The sequence below is a fragment of the Cyrtonyx montezumae genome, unplaced genomic scaffold (assembly GCF_038088225.1).
Source record: "Cyrtonyx montezumae isolate F1298 unplaced genomic scaffold, pur_monq_1.0 scaffold_10, whole genome shotgun sequence".
NCBI lineage: Eukaryota > Metazoa > Chordata > Aves > Galliformes > Odontophoridae > Cyrtonyx > Cyrtonyx montezumae.
This window is the reverse complement of record NW_027071826.1, coordinates 41,781,212-41,800,615: the sequence shown is the minus strand read 5'-3', so window position 1 is coordinate 41,800,615 and position 19,404 is coordinate 41,781,212. Positions and strand designations below refer to the sequence as shown.

Genomic DNA, 19,404 nt, shown 5'->3' with positions numbered 1-19,404 from the left:
TTCCACCCAACTAATGACTACACAGCCATGATATTCATTGGCACTGGTGAGCACACTGTGCTTTGCCTAGCATTTACTGTGTGCATTAGACTATAAATAAATTAACTTCTGTGGACTCCTAACTTTCATACAACCCTATGCAGCAAATTTCACTGCGCAGCAAATAAAATTCATATATAAGGCTTAGGCTTACCAAGTACAAATATTGCTAGGCTATGTAAAATTCTCCAACCTAATGCAAAACCTGTCAGGCTGAGATGTCAACACTGGACCTGCGTACTTCCAATCCACCATCTTTCCTTCCTATGTCATGCAATATATCTTAGATACAACTAATGGAAAGTTGAGTCCTGCGTGGTTCTAAGGATTAAGAAGCAGAAATGTAAATCCAATTTTATTAGGAGCTTTTTGTCTTTCATTTTTATTTCACAGACCTAAATAAGTACCAAGTACTCTTACTTCATCATACTGCAAGTTTAAGCCTGCCAGGAGTCAAATAGTAGGGTTAGCCCATTTTGTTACAAAACCACTAGACCAAAGAAAGCTGTAAAAGATGCTACACATAGAAATTAATTTGTTTCTTAACTGTAGTGCTGCTTACTATTTTGAAGTATTTTGTTTTTCTTTTGCCAGCAGTGTTTTCTTACCGTAAGTGGTAAACAGAAAATAAATAAATAAACAGACAAACTAATTTGTAGTGCATAAGGCTGGAAAATGAGGAATTAACAAATCACACACAGTTCAAAATACAAGAAGATAGGCTCCCTTTATCTTTTTTTTATATACCAGCTTCATCATATATACCCTTTTCACTCTTGGACACGCTTGTAAAAATTGATAACACACTGTTAATTCAAGTTTCCTTGAGATCTAGGGATAGAACAAGATTTCCTTTGAGGACTGAGAGGGTAACTTGTCTTCTTTTAGGTACAGCCAGAGTGGAGGTTATAATTATTGTATTTCTCTGGTTAATAAGAATTAGACTTGCAGAGGGTCAGGATGATTGAAAATTCCTTGTAACTCAGAACTCAAGAAATTCTGTGTAACAGTAAGCTACAGTTAAAAATCATAAGTTGAAAATAACCAATATGCTACACTCATTGCTAACATTTTGTGTCATAAAAAATCCTTAATTATAACCACAGTCTTATGGCCAGCCCTCTTTCTGCCAAGAAACCCCAAAGAACCTGCCCGTCTTTCATAGTGTTGGGTACATACATATATCTCCAAGAACTGTGAGAGGGACATAGCCTTCCCTCCTTCACATCTTTCAAGAGAAGTATGGCTATAATATACTACAACAGAGAATATATTCTGCTCCTCTCTCTGCCATGACCTTCATAGAAGCATCCAAGATACAAAGAAAAAGAAAAGGTAACGTTAGCACATCTGTTGGAGTAAAAATATTATCTTGTCATGCTATTCTGGCACAACAGAATATTTTAAAAGGAATTCAGCCTTAAAGTAAACTTTTTGTTGCACAATTTTGTGATTCTTAACTTCTGCAAAAAATGAAGTTGCCCTATTTCTAAAAAGAAAGGGAATGACAGGGAGAAAGCCCGTCAAGAAGAGAGGAAGAATGGTTTACACTCTTTAAACAACTACACACAAGTGATGGAAGGCTGAGTTTTGCCTCACTGGCTGTCAGCTGTCACAGCTTCTAACAGAAGGTTTATTGCTGTTTTTTCAAAGTTGGGAAGGACAGTCAAAAGAAGTGAATTAAAATATAAAGATTAGAAAATATCCTGAGAATCTCTCTTCATTTTCACACGCCCACAGTTTACAGCTTTATTCATAGGGTTAGGAAGCTTACATCATTCCACAGATTGAGCAAACGTTGTATGCTGCAATATCAAACTTTTAGCTCATGTGCCACAGCTGACATTTAAAGCTATTAAATGATCGTTTTTATGACCAGTACATGTCTGCTTTCCTATGCTCATTCAGATGCATGGCTGATGTATAGCAGCATTTCTGATTCAGCAAATTGGAGCTTCGTAATGGTGTTGAAATACTTCATAAGAAATACCAGGCTCCAATGGAAGGACAGATGCAACATTCTGAAATTCGTTAACTCTGCTTATCCTCACAAAACAGGGATAAAAGAGGGAATCTTACTTTGAAATCACTTGTTTTTAGTGAGATATCTCCATTTTTAGGTAAGCTGCTACTGCAGTGTTATAGCTAAGAACATGCGTTCTCTCAACACGTGGGAAGGAAAAATCATGGTCTATGACTTTGGTCAATGATACGGTCAATCGTATTTCAATAAACGTTGAAAAAATAAGAAAAATCCTCTCTCAGCTTCACAATGACCCACAGCCTATTCACATCTATTGTAACCAGCCAAAGTTTCTCAGGCTGTTTTATAATTCAAGAGAAACAGAAGAAAGACTAGGACTTCGTGCTATGGGATTTCAAAGATCCTAGTAGGTTAGTGGGAGTGGAATGAGCTACTTCTGAAAGAAGATATCCTTTAATAATAGTCAATAACAGTGTAATCTGCAAGAGCTGCTATTTTCTTTTCCAATTGAAAGTCACCACACATTCCATCTGTGTATGTTCTATATGATCCTAAGTTATCTGACTGATGTATACATGCATAGGACTAAGCTACACTGCATCTATATTAAAACTGGGAGACTTAAATAGATTTGTAGAGAACATAATCAGTGGATTAGAAGTTCAACCAGCTAAGAATGTATAAGGACCATGGAAAGACCTCCTTTAACTAGACTGTTCACTTCAAAACTGAACGAAACACTCAAGATCAATATAACAAGGGTAAAGCTATATGTTATGCCTTGTATTATGTGGTACGGAGAGATAAAAGCACATAAAAAATCTACCTCTCAATAAACTGTAAAATATTTACATTTAAATGCAAAGCTGCTAGTAATATTGCCTTAGCAAAGCATCTACATTTATGATGTACACTTTTCAGAGTATCTAATAGAAACGCCTTTGTAGGTAGCCCTAAAGTTACAGGTAATAGAAGCTTTAACCTGCCTGTATGACACTGATATAATAGGCCGTATGCTAACGTAATCAAGACCCAGTTACATACTGACTGGCATGCAACTATCATGCACAGTTCTATTTACAAAAAAAAAAATGGAATTATGAGTCACAGAAAATTATAGCCACACAGATTTCTGAGTGTGGCAAGGCTTGTAAAGTATAGAGACTTATTTGCATAATTAGCTTGTGCTTACACAATGTTCCTCATACTGTGCTGGCATAAAACTGCATGTACCAACACATCATTATTTACTGGCACAAGAACTGGGCAGCAATAAACAGGCCCTGTCGCCGTCACACAGAGCAGAGCTCAGCGCTGCCCTCCGCTCCCTGTGAGGGTGCGGCCGCCATGAGGCCTCCCCTCAGCTCCTCTGCTCTGTGCTGAGCACACCTGGGCACAGATCGCCTGCTCCTCACACACCTTGCTTTACAGACCTCTCATCGTCTTTGTAGCCCTCCTCTGGGTGCTCTCTAACAGTTTTATGTCCTAATATCGTGGCACCCTAACAGCACCCAGTGCTGGGGGCGAGGCTGCACAGCGCAGAGCAGAGCGTGACAATCCCCTCACATGGCGGCAGCACTGGGCCTGGTGCGTTCCCTGTGGGTGGCAGGGCCACCCTGCTGGCTCACATCCACTTGCCACCAGCCAGAACACCAGACCACTTTCTGTGGGGCTGCTCTCCAGCCCCTGTGTCAGAGAACACGATCCACAACATGTAGAAGACCTCTAAAATGAGGATAAAATTCCTGCTCAAGAAATAATCAGAGAACCCAACAACGGACGCCCTAAACGCGAGGCCAGCTGCCACTCTTGAATTCAATTTTGCACCGGGGAACAACTTCCACAGAGAAAGGAACATGTTGCTATCCAATCCATAGGTGGTGAGAGGTGGCTATTGTGGCTTCAATCCGTTTTACTAGGAAAAGAATTGAACCTAGACAATTATACTCCCAAAGCAACTGCATGTTGGTGTACTGACATAAACACTACATTAAAAAAAGAAATGAAGAAACGCCTCTTTTACCTCCCTTTTAGAAAGAAAATAAACATAAAACTTCTCTGAAGAGCACAGTCCAGCCTGTCAAGTTTATTACAAGCGAGCCTATGGATCAGACTTCTTGGGCAACACAGCAGACAGGAAAAACTAATAAGATCCACCCTTAAGTGGATGATAAGAGGAAAATTGCTAAGACTGAGGCAGATCTCTACATGCACAGAAGTGTAACTCAGCATTTGAAGAGCGTTAGAATAATAGCAGAACACACCTACTGAACCAGATATAGTCAACACCTTAAGAAAAAATACTTCAGGTGGCAAGCTGGAATATATTCACCTATGTCATCAGATTTACTGCAGAGATTGTCTTTCTATTTCTTGTTGATTGCCCCATGATGGATATTTATTATATTTTGTGACTTCTTTCATGTCAAGCAATAAATAAGTTGTCTTCCAGTCAGTTATTTAAGAATTTACAAAATAACATTAAACAACAAACACAATTTTTTTCCAAGACTGGGGAGGAGAAGAGAGGAATTGTTGAACAAATCTTACAATTTTACTCTTTGTTGGAGGGTTTTTTACTACGTTTTTGTCTCAAAAATATCTTGTTACTTTCCTTATTTAGAAAGGGAATGCCTTGAAACAAGCCTTTTTCAGCAACAGGCAAAAGAAAACTATGAATTTGAATGCACACAAAATGACCGGATGAATGTTGAGAACACAAACACAGTTGGGTATACAAACTGGACAATAACAAGGATTTTAGTGCCCATTATTTCAAATATAATTAAACTTTGATCTTCTATAAGGGACATCAGATCGTTGTTTAATAGGAAGCACACCGCATACTCTGCATGACACTGTATTCACACAAGTAGAATTCAGTTCCTAAGAACTATTGACGCATTTCTTTTGCTTTGCAGTTCTTGCTGCCTTCCTTATTGTTAAGGCCCTCAAAAGCTTGGTACTTGTTGACTGTATAACAGGGTGGCCATTTGTGCCATCACTGACTTGTAGGAAAGTGTTCCTCTGAGATACCTGTAGTAAGCTAACAATTTTGGTGTACCTGTATATGAAAAAACACTTCTAACAGAATCTTAGTATAAATTCCTAAAGAAAGCAGTATTGTGCAAATTGTTTTCCTAATTTCCGTCTTTCTTCCAGGTATTCCTGATTATACATGCTGTCTTCAAGGGAACATTACATTTACAAAGAACTCAAATGCCAACCTAAGTGACTTCCTAACTTCCCACCAGGGGTTACACCAAACCCTTTAGGTTTGTGAACCACATTAGAACTAAACAAAGATAAACCAGTTTCATGTATGTTAATAACCTTTATGAAATAGATAAAGAGATAAATCAATATTCACATAGAGCAGCACACTGATAGATCAGTTAAAGAGACAAAAACATTTTAATTTAAATGAGGTTGCAAAAAAAAAATGACTCAATAAATTACTACATTAAAATAAGTAGAACGCTGGCTAAATGGAACAAAGAATCCGATTGATCCATGAGGCTGACATCAGAACTAGTTTGTGTCAGTCTTGTCTTCAGAGAATTTCAGTAGAAATCAAGATGTAATCACCACAGCTTTCATGTCCCACTGGTTAAAAAATAAGAAAAAAAACCAACACACCAAAATCCTTAATACCTAAACTACCTTCGCCAGGACAATAGAGCAGGCAATGAAACCCTGCATTCATCCTAAGAAAGTACTATCACTTAAATACTTCTTATAAAAATATTACTACTCTCACACAGCTTTGGATAACTGACCTTTGATTTGGGAACATAGAATTATTTTAGGCTGTAGTTAGAAAAGGTTTTCAAAGTGCATTCTAAGTAGTTTTTAAACAACGGTGCTTTTTAATCATAACCAGCGATATCTGTCAGCAATTATTAGGAAATAATCAGAACAGCGTTACTAGAACTGCACATATAATTTACAAATAAAGCAAATGTTCTTAAAACAGAATAATTAATAAAATTAAAAAAAAAAAAAGCAAGGAAGAAACTAAAGTCCAAACTCCTTCTTGGGATCTTTACCTTATGAGCTTGATAACACTTGTCACTTGGAAGAGGATTGCTGTTCTCTTGACCTCATTGACCATCAATGGATTGGAGATGTGTCTGGCTGTCCACAGCAATATTTCACTTTAAGGTCTTCCCCATTTTCTTCCCCTGAGTGATTTGCCCACTGAAAGCCTGGGGCATGGAGTTCTGGGCGTGAATGGTAAAGAACCACTTATCTTCCAGTTTGTCCTTGCTCTTGTGGGCATATTGTATACTTATTTGGCATTGCAAACTACATTCACAGTGCTAGGACATTTAGGTGAATACAATAAAATTCAGGTTTTGCTAGTTAGGCTCAACTGTCTCATAATGGACTGAATTTGTTATAATTCATATTAGAAAAATGTTATAATTAAATCAAGATCAGACATATATATCAGAGGTCATATACTCTTGCTAAGGAGACCTACTGTGCCTTGTATGCAGGTGGTCATTATGCTTTCCACTAGCAGAAGCTTTGCAGAACCCTAAGTACGGAGGGGCTAGGTCCTTCCCCTCCTTCTTGGAGGAGCCCAACAGCTTACAGGAACAAAACCTGTAAGAGGTTCTGTTCCTTCTTTGGAATGCTGAAATGGAGGAAAAAACTCTGTAAGGGCTAGAGAAGACTGCAAGGAATGAGAGTATTAGGAGGTATGATTTAATTGCTTTTTTGGATGCAGGAAGGAGCCACAAATGTACTTAGTTGCCTAATGGTTCATTTATGTAAATACACATTTGTCCTTGAAATTACTGGGAAGTATTTTGAGAAAAAATAATAGATGTAAAAGTCAATAAAAGCAATAGAACCCTATAAACCCTTGAGACCTGGACCCACCCCTCAACACCTAGGTTTCTAAGGCTCATTCAAAGTCAGTCTACTGAAATTAAGAGTTTTAAAAGTCTAACATCAGCAAAGATGTGTAACACATCACATTAGAAAGCTAATCAGACAGCAAACAATTAAATATATATATATTTATACATACAAATTATACACACTATACAGAATTTTTGGATCATATTCAAACTAGCTGTTAGAGAAGTAAATCTTAGTATCCAGTTATCTACTTCCCTAAGCATTTCATGAACAGTACAAGATATAACACTTCAGTTACCCAGTAAGAGAAAGCAGTGTACATATGATCACTAGTGATGACAACATACTGCAGGCCACCTTGTTCTTTGCTTATTTACCTTTACTTGAATATCCCAAGAAAGTCTTCCCATCCTAATATATTCTGACTTCCTGCAGGTTGCATTGCCTAACTCCATTTTCACTGAGCCATTAAGCCAAAAATACTAAGAATTTCCACTTAGATTTTTCCCATAAGCAAGGAGCAGAGTTATTTTAAGCCCCACCTACTCAGTAAATTGATGCAACTGATTCAAGAGCTACGACTCCCAAATTTAAAGGCCCAGTTTGTCATGGCTCTGAATGCCGAGTTTGAGAGCAGCAAAAAATAGAAATATCGTGGTTCAGAACAATGAAAAATATATATCTTTAATTCCCTTCCCCACCCATCATTCTTACTGCAATTAGCTTTGCCCAGCTCCCAAATTCCTACGTCAGAAGCCACAGACACTCTGTTGGTCTGTGCTGACTCTTTGCAACAGTTGTGAAGAAGTTCCCTTCAAGAGCTGCCAGCATCTATGCATGCAGATAGGCTTCCAGCCAGTGTTCTCCTGACTCTTTCAGTGAGCTGCAAGAAAAAAACATCATTTATAAGGAGGCACTATTCAGCTTGCATTACAGAAAGACGGCTTCTACAAATGTTAATTGATACTTACTTCAAAATGTCTACAAACGCTCTGAGTAAAGTCTTGCTTTTATACTCAATGCCGTGCTTATCACACAGGGCTTTCACCAGAGGTGCTGCTTTACAGTAGTTGTGTCGAGGCATTGTGGGAAAAAGGCTGCAGAATTGAATGACATACAGCTATTGTAAGTCTTGGCTTGCAAAATGCCCTGTACCCACTATTCAATTTTTTTCCCAGCCATCTCCCAGAGTGAGAGCAAAAGATCTGATGAATATAGTTTTGAGATGACACATCCTTTCTCACTTTTAAGTGCTCGTTATTCTCTCTCTTCTCCCTGTATTCATACTTACTGGTGCTCAATTTGGAAGTTCAAGTGCCCGGTGAACCAGTCATTGAAGAAAGATTGGTTCACATTACATGTTGCATGGAGCTGGCAGGAAAAAAGAAGAGTGATTTAGCTTTTATTTCTCTGGAAGTCTAGATAATTAAACCCCAGCAATCACCCTTGACTAACATAAAAGACAACTTCTGGTGTCTGAGACACCTTCATTGACATAAGGAATTAAACAAAGTTTAGCTTGAAATGGATTCTTGGAACATAGGTTAATTTGGCTAGATCTTGCCTCAGTAAGAAAGGTTTTTCACTGATGTGCACACAGGCTTGATTGCTTCTATGGGATGATAGATGGGATGACCATGTCCTGTAATTCAGAACTGCAGGCCCATAGCTTCCAGAAGAAAGGATATTCTCACCTGTGTAGATACCCAGTCTTTGTTCATGTCATAATCAATGTGCATTGGAATGTGGTTCATCTGTGAGACCCAAATAAACCATGTACTCTCTAGGTACCTGACCAGACAAACATAGAAACACATTTAGTGCATCTAATTGCATCCAGACTTGCCATTAAAGCAGACATTTAATTATCTGACGCATAAAAAAGGGCAGGGCAGAGAATAGGGACTGAGAGCTTTCCAGCAGCAGTTACCAAGAAGATTCAAAAAAGCAGTAGCCTTAAAGTAACTATCTACCCAGCTTCTCGTAAGACTTACCTTACGAAGCACATTTGCAAAATTCAGGATTTTCTATTACATTTTGTTTCCTCTTAACTTTTGGAGGAATTGCCTCCTGACTTTCTTTTGAGAGCCACTAAATCTGTTGTTGCAGAGGTCCTTGAGCAGCCTCCTCCACTCCAAACTCATAATGCTTTTCTTGGCTCACTACTTATTCCTGAGCAAACTGCAATTTTGTAAAGTCTGACTAGTATGACTTTTTTTAATTTATTTCTATTGACACTCAGTATTGTTTACCAGTATTAGTCATGGGGACTTTGAGTATGCTATATGTTACCTGGACATCCAGTAGTACACCATGAAATTGTTAAATCCCATTAAAGGAATGTACATGAGGCAGACTCGAATGTTGAAAAACACCACCAATAACAGTTCCTGTTTAAAAAAAAAAAAAACCAAAATAAAGATGATGATGCCTTCATTGAAGAAATCCCTCCATTGCCCCTTCTTCACTTTATTTCAGCATAAAATATGTTCTTCCTATGATCTCTTACTTAACAAGCATAGGCTCCACACCATCACTCTGCCTCCTGAGTGCATCCCTGAAATATTCTCAGAGCACTAGTTTTACTTAACTAAACACCAGGAAAAAATATGTAATCCCAATCTGTCTAGGTACCATTGTTTTCTGTTAGCTTTTATCTACCTACTAAGAGGCTAAAAGGCATCTCCTGACAAATTCACTGTGGTCTTGTTGAGATAAGCATTCATACTAAAAAAAAAAACCCTTTTCTATCCCAAACCTCATGATCACCTTGGTTGAAAGGTGACATAACTATATGGCAGAGTCAGGGGCCAACCCTAGTAGGCAGCCAAGCACTACATAAGCTCCTTGCTCAGTTCCCCATCCCTGGGAGATGGGAGTAGAGGAAAGGAAGAGCAAAAGCAAGGAAACCCAACCACAAACAATACAAGCGATTACATTTTTTAACTATTTCTGGACAGTGCAATCAGTGCTTACCAACCACTTTTTCTTCCTTATTCCAAAGTAGAATATGGACAGCTGGAAGAAGGGTATAAGCGCAAGTGGGGCCAATACTGCAGGAAAGAATAAAAACAGAGAGATATTTATAACTTCACTGCAACATAAATCGTTTCAAAATATTCTTCTCTGCGGTGTGAGGAAAATTTGCTGGTTTCCATTTGCAGTAGCTTTCAGGTGTCCACACAATATGTTCATTTCATTTCAGCATCCTTCACTTCTTTGTTTCTTTCCCATCCCTTACATTTGAATAACACTTATGCTGTACCTAACATCACATAGCCAGAGGAAGTTCCTCATCACATGAAGATTCCTTAATGTTGTGATTATCTCTGAAGCTGTGATTTCAATGGGAGTATCTTTAAATCTGTTATTTTGGGAAGGAGATGAAGTTGCAATTTTGGGGTGATGTACCTACAGCACAATAGGAAAGCAGAGGTACTCACAGCTGAAATACTTATGCTGATAATTGTAAGGCATGAACTTCTTCTTCTTTTTTCCAAGCTGAAAAAAATGAAAGGACACTGTAATGACCTAGTTGGAGAATTTAGATCCTTCATAAATACTCATAAAGAACTACCTTTTCCATGTCTTTAATCCAACCTTTCTTTAGAAAATCAGGCACTGAAGGTCCAAAGCAGTGAAAAGAAACATTTCATTTGAGCCTCCATATCCAGGTATCAATATGTGTCAATGTCAGAACACAACAATTTTTAGGGAGAGTCCCAAGACTCATAACAGGATACAAAAATGCACAAAATTAACAAAAATATTCAAAAGGCATTTGAATTTTGCAGGGGAAGGTTCCAGTGATAGCAATGAGATTCAGTGTATTCATGTTCACACACTCACCACAGCACTTAAATCATCTCTGCTTGGGGAGGAAAAGGTTATTCAGATGAAAACTGAGGCAGGAAACAGCGGATGATGAATGCAGGATGTGTTTGCTGAGAAAACTATGCCTAAATTTCTGTATCAGATGGGATACGGGGTGCAGACATGCCAATTCTTTGAGTGGTATGTTCTATAAAGTGGTTGTTCTATAGAGACGGCAAGATCATTGCTGCAAAATCTAAGTAGTAAATACTCTACAGAGATGTTTGCCTTTTTGTTAAATATCTTGACTTCATGTAACAGTGAAGAGATTAAATACTTACATGGCACAAGTACCCTTATTGCCTCAGTGTATTTTTTCACTATATACACAACAGGATTCTTGATATAATCTGCAAATTTTGTACTTTTGATACTTTGAAAGATAAGACAATATTTTTTTTTTCTATTTCTAGAGCTCCCTTATAATTGAGGAAAGTCTCAAAGATATCTTCACTAGATCAAAACTGAAACCTAACACACTGAACAAAATGAAACCAATGAAATGCATTTTGCCCATCCACAGCGTGCCTGACTCATTTCTGTTACAAGCTGAAAGAGATGAGAACTAGTTTCCTGTACTTTCACTTCCATCCAACCCAATCTAGCACAGGGACATATACCTCATTGTAGATACTGCTCACTCATGTTAATGCTATGAGAGATCTGAAAGATCACTGACTAAATTCTTTCATGTTGCAGCTGTTTTCTATTAATAAATACTTTGTATAAATTCTCTTCCCAGGAGCCTTCCTGAGACAGTGGAGCTGGAATTTTCCACATGCATCGGAAAGATTTCATTGCTTATTACCATCTAATAGAGAGTGACGCATTATTTAAAGAGAATGCTTATCTAAGCAAGAGGTCATTTCTTCATTCCATGAGTAAACAGAATTGCTGGGAAAAGAAAAGGCAGGAGACCTTACCTACCCCGATATACGAAATCACAGGAAAAAGGGGGAGATGTGTTTGTGGAATTCTTTTTATGTGATTAAAAAAAAAAAAAAAAGGAGATTAAGTAATAATTTGCTATGCCTGCATTTTGTGCATAGCAGCTACACTGGTACTGAAGGATTTAGGTGCTAAGCAGGTCCTCCAACCAAAAGGACCCAGAGGGAACATCTGACTCAATATCTACAATATCACTAAAATCATCTAACACTAATCAAGTGGACTGACTCATTGTTTGGAAGGCCTTCGAGGTACTTTCCCTGCTCTTCTAGCAACAGAGAACTTAAGTACTGATTTTAAGAGTTTGCTGCCTAAGCATCATGATAACCAGGCCCCAGGTTGGTGCTTAAGTCAGGTACCTTGAAATTGAACCTTGGTGTGAATGCATCCAGCAAGGATCTGCTACTGGGAGTGTGGGAGTCAGAACAATCTGACTGTGAGACTCTTAGACCATCTAACACTTTGGAAATTATAGAATCATAGAATTATAGAATTGTTTGAGTTGGAAAGGATTCTTTAAGGGTATTTAGTCCAACTCTCCTTCAGTGAACAGCAACACCTACAGCAAGATCAGTGGGTTTGGACCCCTGTCCACCCTTACCTTGGAGGTTTCCAGGGAGGAAGCATTCACCACCTCTCTGGGCAACCTGTTCCAGTGCCTCACTACCATTACTGTAAAAAAAAACTCCTTCTTACTTACAACCAGTCTGAATTTCACCTTCTTTAGTTTGAAACCATTTCCCCATTTTTCAAGTTATTATTCCAAGTTTAGGCAGAAAGCCATAATCATAATATCTCAGTTCTGTCTTTTATGCCAAAGGCCCTCCAGCTCCATACTCACCTCCACAGAGAGTGTCTTTCCCAAGCTGAACAGGAGAGGGTGCATATTGAGATCAGGGTCTTTGCGGAAACAGTTGGGTTTGGCATGGTGCTGATTGTGCAGATGATTCCACCAGCTGGCAGGTAACCCCTGAAGGAAAAGCCAAATACCAGGGATTTAGATTAGAACTCTATCACCAATCACTGTTTTTCAACCTATCATTGACAGTTGCACTATATTGTCCTCACAGGTAATGCTGCTTGAATGTAGAGTCACTCCCACTCATTGTTTAGTCCAGATTAGGCCCAAAGAATATTCCCACAGTAAGGCAATTACCTTCAGGACATTTATCACAATGATCTGCAGCAGATGGTTCCATTTAGGCTTCCTAAAGACAGAGCAGTGCCCCAGATCATGTTGGAACCAGCCCATCTGGATCTAGAAGACAAAAGGATCGCCAGGGATTCAGAATCATAGCAGGGTTGTATTAATTTACCCCTGGGAGTCTCCTTAGCGTCATAGCATCAGTTCATCTCCTGATCTGGGGAAGAAGGACTACCTGCAGTCCTACCTGCTCAGTGCTGAGAATTTCCTTCAAGAACACTGCCCATTAAAGTTGCTCAATATCAGCTATTAATTTTGTTGTACAGCAAAATATCATTGCAGTGAGTTTGACTGTTAGAGCATAAAGTCTCTTGTACCCATCGAAAATATATACAATTTCCAAGTAACCATCCAGAAAGTGTAAGAATTTCCAAATCCAGAACTTCATTGCACCTCACAGCAGAAAACTATTCTGAATTAGTGAGTGGGGTTGGCTCATGATGAACCAAACATCAGAGCCATCAAGCAGTAAACAGAACTCGGATCCAAAAATGGAATTGAGAATGACACATTCCCTCTTCTGTCTGGGGTGAATGATTAGATCAGCCCATCCCATCTTATAAAGCTGCCTACTTAAACTTGTAACACCATACCGGCCAGAATGAACAGCTTGTCAGCAAACCTAGGCTTGCTAGAAGCAATGAAAACTGCTTGTTGTCTTCAGCCAGCTTATTAGATCTAAGAGGACAGAGTAAATCAGTGACTGGAAGATGAATGTTTCATTGATCCTCTTCATTGAGATAAAACAAACATGTCCACACTTTTTAATTGCTGTCAGCAGTTTACCTGAGCAATGGTGAAGAATGCCATGCCAACAAGGAAAGGCAATAAGGATATCCCAAAGTACCAGACTGTAAGCCAGGATGCAGCATCCAGTACCAGGAGGTGAAGGAAAATCAGAATGAAAAAGGTGGAATCTGGATTCAGAAGTCCCATCTTCTCAACAGTGCAGCGCAGCTCACGGAAGTCTTCTAAAAGTGATTTCTGTGGGTAAAAGAAGTATTAATGCACTAGCTACTTTGAAAATGTAATACAGAAGATCCAGGAATCCTGGAATGGCCATGGAAGTGGCCATGGAGACCATCAAGTTCTGTCTGGATGGGGCTCTAAGCACCCTGATCTAGCTGTAGGTGTCCTTGCTCATTTCAGGGGATGTTGGACCAGATGGTATCTAAGGGTTCCTTCCATTTCAAATGATTCTATGATCCTAAGTCAGTGGAAATATTTTATCAGCGGAATTCCTGCACAAGGGTGAGTATGAGATCAATAGATCTCTGCTTTGCTTTGACACTGGGAACAATTTGCTGACAGGCTGTGTCACTGAGACATCGCAATAGGAAGAACTGATCAGCTGTTGGTGCTCTGGGGCCCATTCCTCACACCCACGTATGGATCTAGTTTTTCTGGGACAGTGTTGCATGTTTAAATGCATGACTATAGCAGCTGCCACCCCAACCACCAACCCAACCCAAGGTACAATATCAATTCTGCTGTTCCACAAATTATATATACCCCTCTTTTTTATTTTTTCTCCTCCCATGCAGAACCCCAAGCCATTTCACAGCTCCTAGGTCACTCACCTTTTTGTTAGATTCAAAGCTGGGTTGATCTGGTGCCAGTTCCCCGATCAGCAGAGACTTCAAGTATTTCTTCACCAGAGCCTTATCACTGTGAAATGCTACAAAGGCATCCTACAAATCAATACACAGACAAATAGGATAAGAAAGGTATACTGTCAAATACCAGATGCCAAGTTTCTACTTCCTCCACATCATTGATATAAAACACAACCCTGATTCCTTTTCTTTTCCAAAGACCTTCGGAGCCCTATTCCTTCAGCTGTTCCTGTAGTGTTTTGCCATCAGCTGGAGCTAGGCCCAAGGAAGCTGGAGAAGTTTCAAGAAACTAGATGTCATATAAGTATCTGGGTGAGGCTGGTAATGAGTATGAAAGTGTTGATGAAAAACTATTTGCAGAGGGAAACATTCTCTTTCATCTGTTTCTTTCAACACAGTCCTTCCTTAGAAGGCTTCAGCCAGCAGCCCTGCCCTATGGATGGGACCCGGGAGTAGGAAAATACATCAGTGAGGTGTCTGCCATATTTAGGAAAATACAATGATGCTAAGCCCTGCCTTTATCACAGTAGGACCAATGGAAATATACACATACAGGGCTATGTAGCTTTCTCTTACTGTTGCCCGCTTTTACATTAATTGACATTTTGGGTAACTGAGTAACACTAGCCACACAAACGTATTTGTTCAAGAACCATTCATAGTACCAGTTTCAAAAGGAAATATAAACTGTGGCATAAAGGAAACAGGAAACCCCAGATGAATCACAGCTCTTCTTCAGTTCATCTCCTCAGTGGATTTCCCAGAAGGAAGGTGAAGATGCTACCCATAGTCCTTTATCTTCCAGAAAGAGTCAATATCACAAAACCCTCAGTGTCTGACCAGTCATGTCGATGCAGATTTTGTCTCTACAATAAGCTAATCTTTCAGTCATGACACAAAAATGCCTGCATGATTCCAGACAAGAAGAGGACTTCCCTTGTTCAGTTTGGCATTCCTCTTGAGCTTGTCTTCAGAAAAGGCCCACCTTGGAGCACTTTACTCAAGCCAGAGAAAAGTGGCATCTTGAACAGATGAGCTTTCCACAGACTTCTCATGGCCCTTTGTCACAGTGAATCATGAGAAAGTCTGCCCAGATCCAGTGGTCTGGGGAAACCTTTCTGTTATGAATCTCTGTTCCTCATCCTACCATTTATTATACTATATTATGTAGGTTCCTCTTCCCAGGAATTTTGAAACAGAATGAAGAAGTAAGAATCTGTACAGCAGCTTAGAGGCAAGAGACAGGAACTTTATGTGCAGAATTTCCTATCCACAATCTCAGTATCATGGATTTGTATCAGAGAAATGCAAACCTTTTCATCCTGCAACATGTTGCTTATCCTCTCTGCTCTTACCTTACCTTACAAGAGATTACCTTAAAGGAGTATCATCTGCAATAAACCTAACTCCCTACATTTGACATCAATGTAATCATTCTGCAAAGAGCACTGTATATATTTGCAAAGTTATGCATATAGAGAAAGATAATTCTCATCATATCTTTAAAATGAGCTCTGGATTGGTCAAGAGTGCTGGGTAAAAAAAATCTTGGACTTTAGGCTTGAGAAGAGAACATGGGAGACCCAGAAGGGTCTTTTTCCTTCACTTGAGAACACTAGTTATTTTTCTGCTTCAATTTCAGACAGTGAAAAGAATGCCTTGTGCAAAATAACTGCTCTGATCTGTTTAGAACCATGAGTTAGGAAGAGTTCTCATACTTCATATACTGAAAAGTGAGGAACAGAAAGGACAAACTACTTTCTTGAAAACAGAAAATCTGTCGCAACAAGAATTAAATTTGGGTCTCCACACCAAGTGTTTTTGTCCTAATCCCGATCTTGCTTCTGAGAGTTCAGAAATTCAGTATCAACTTTTAGCAAATAATATATGAAATCTGCTTAAAATTTATTATTTCTTTCAATGAACAGCAACTCAGAGAGATCATCTAAATCAAACATTCTTGCAGGTGTCTCCACATCGACTCTCAGATGGACTATCTGTAGAAAGTTTTCTCATCTTCTGCAGCCAAATGTCATTCTATTGATCTCTCAGTTGTTTTTCTTGTATTTTATTATTCTTCCCCCTCCTTTAGAATAGAATTTTTGATCAAGACCTTTTCTGTCACACTCTTGTACAAAATAGGGTCCTTCCCTATTTTCTTGCTCCTTTTCTTGCTCCACTGACCTCAGTATTAATACCTGTTTCTCTCTGAACATTACCCCTTCTTCATTCATGCTCTTGCTCTGTCTTTGATTGTCCTTGTCTTCTATCACATCTGGAAGTCCTCAGACACTAAAACAGTAGTACACACTGAGTGTACCACTTCCCAACCTCTTCCCTTTCACTCTACTGCAACAGAAACACTTTGCAGGTACTTGGAAGACAGCCTGCCCCATCATGCCCAGTGGCATGACAGCCTGTATGCATGAGCGCCGTTTACATTTTAATGTAATGAACCTGAGCTTTATAACTTATGCAGCAGGTAACTCTGATCTTGAGGGTAACTAGAACCATACTTTTACAAACAGCACAGATACATCCACTACCTTATCGCAGGATCACTGAATGGCTTCAGTTGGAAGGGACCTCAAAACCAACGCGCTCCAACCCCCGCTGTGAGCTGGTTGCCACCCACCAGATCATGTTGCCCAGGGCCCCATCCAAGCTGACTTTATCAGACCAAGCACAGAGCCAAACCATCACAAGTGTTCTCCACTGGAGTCCAACCACGTCATCCTCTAGTCCCAGCACTGGAACCACATTCCTCCACTCCGTCCCTAAATCTTACCGTTGCATCTTGCCCAGCATAGTGGCCAATAACCCGGCTGCCCCCAGGGTGCCGCTTGGAAAAATTGCTGACGTCGTAAACATTCCTGTCAATCACCAGCCACTGCTCCTTATTTGGGCCATGGCCATTGTGGATTCTGATCTCTTCCCAAGTGAAAAGCTGTGGAAAAGCTGAAACAGGTTTCCTTTCCTTTTCTGTGGAGCCAGTCTGCGGAGCCATCTGCACTTCTGGATGTGCATTCAGCACTGAGATTCGCTCATCTCAGCCTTGCCACGCTGTGTTCAGACAGATGAACTGTGTCAGCCTACCCGTTATACAGTCTCACTCCCAACCACACCCTGTGTTTCTAGGGCTGGTTGACTCCCTTCACGCAAAACACACCCTCGTCTTCCACGTTCACACCAGACTCTTTGACACACCCATGAATAAATGCCCTGTTTCTTCTTGTCCTTTCTGAGTTGCCACTGGAAGGTCTGATTACTCAAGAGACCTGTAGGCTACTCCACTGAATATAAATATACATACACTGAAAGATTTAGGAAGATAATTTAGAATCTACTATTCAATCAAATCAGATGGCGATATGATGAAAGAATATATTAAGTGACCTTCTTCATAGACCATTAGGAAATGGATATGGTAAGCTGTTAACTAGTTTCCATAATTGACTGAACATGGATTTTAGCCAGAAGAGAAATCTGAGGAAATGTCTTAGCAGTCCTACAGGCTTTTGCATCATTATCATTTTAGAAAACTAAAGCACTGTTAGCACTCTGTAATGCATGAGTTTGTCATTAATCCAACATTTACCATACAATAGATCTCCATAATGGCATACAGAATCAAAATAAAAAAGTATAAGGGAGCCTGTGTGGTGAGCCAAAAGCTGCCCATAACTATGTTTGCTAGCATATCTCATTCAATTGTAATTCCTGCCAAGAAAGCATGGAGCTTACGACTACACCAACACAGTGAAAACAGCAGAATGCTCTAAGGTCTGCAATCCCTCCATGAGATATCTCTAAATCTTTCCTATTGAGTGACATCATTTTTGTGCCTGGCCCAGAAAAAACTAAACCCACAATATATGAAATACTGCCATCATTCAAATCTGATATTTTTTAATCTGAAATTACCATCCATGAATGCTTTTAAGTAGTAGGCAGATGTGGCATAGTCTGCCTCATCAAATTTTCATCAAAACTCTTTATAGGGCAATATTGAATTAAGTCCTTAATTATGAGCTTTTCACCTTACACGAAACTGTTCATTTGCATTTATTAATCTATTGTGTTTGTAATCATAAATCATAGAATGGTTTGGATTGGAAGAGACCTTAAACATCAAGCTGTTGTCCACAAGCCTTTGAGTATGACCAATTCCTTACCCATTGTATGGTTCATCGCTCAGACCCATTTCTTTCCATTTTAGAGACATGAATGCCGTGCTGGACAATGTCAGCTGCTTTGCCAAGTCCAGGTAGATGACATCACTCACTCTCTCCTTACCCCCTATTGCTGTTATCCTGCCACAGAAGGTCACTAAACTTTTCAGGCATAATTTGCCTTTAGTGTAGCCATGCTTGCTCTCACCAATCACCTCTCTGTTCTCCACGTGCCTTAGCATAGTTTTCAGGATGATCTCCTCTAATGATCACTGATCTGTTGGGCATAAAGGTGAGACTGACTGGCCTGTAGTTCCCCACATCTTACTTTTTTCCATTTTTAAAAAGGATGGTTATGTTTCCCCTTCAGTCACTGGAAACCTCTCCACACCACCACACAGTGTCGCAAATAGGATTAATGATGGCTTAGCAACGAGATCCACCAGTTCCCTCAGGATTCACCAACACATCTCATCAGGTCCCATGTACCTGTACACCTTTGGGTTCCTTAGGTGGTTTCAACTATGGTCTTTTACACTGGATAGTTCTTCATTCTTCCAGTCCCAGACTCTGCTTTCTGCAGCTTGGGCAGCATGGCTAGAGCACTTGCTGATGAATAACGAGTCAAATATAACATTGCTGTGATGAATGCAGCCAAGCTGTGTTCTTGAACAAGGCACTTCAGCATGATGAGTC

The 19,404-nt window shown here is 39.6% G+C and overlaps 1 protein-coding gene across 1 annotated transcript; it reads right to left on the bottom strand.

The window, feature by feature from the left end:
- Nucleotides 1-7,077: 7,077 nt before the first annotated feature.
- On the bottom strand, nucleotides 7,078-17,586 carry LOC136060928 (acyl-CoA (8-3)-desaturase-like). The gene is made up of 12 exons (XM_065755731.1): nucleotides 17,325-17,586; nucleotides 14,501-14,611; nucleotides 13,707-13,904; nucleotides 12,873-12,974; nucleotides 12,558-12,686; nucleotides 10,339-10,396; nucleotides 9,872-9,948; nucleotides 9,188-9,285; nucleotides 8,590-8,686; nucleotides 8,187-8,266; nucleotides 7,867-7,992; nucleotides 7,078-7,778 (listed from the first exon to the last, which is right to left on the bottom strand). Exons 1-12 carry the CDS (start codon nucleotides 17,541-17,543, stop codon nucleotides 7,727-7,729), a joined length of 1,347 nt encoding a protein of 448 aa, XP_065611803.1. The 5' UTR covers nucleotides 17,544-17,586; the 3' UTR covers nucleotides 7,078-7,726.
- Between the last annotated feature and the right edge of the window lie 1,818 nt (nucleotides 17,587-19,404).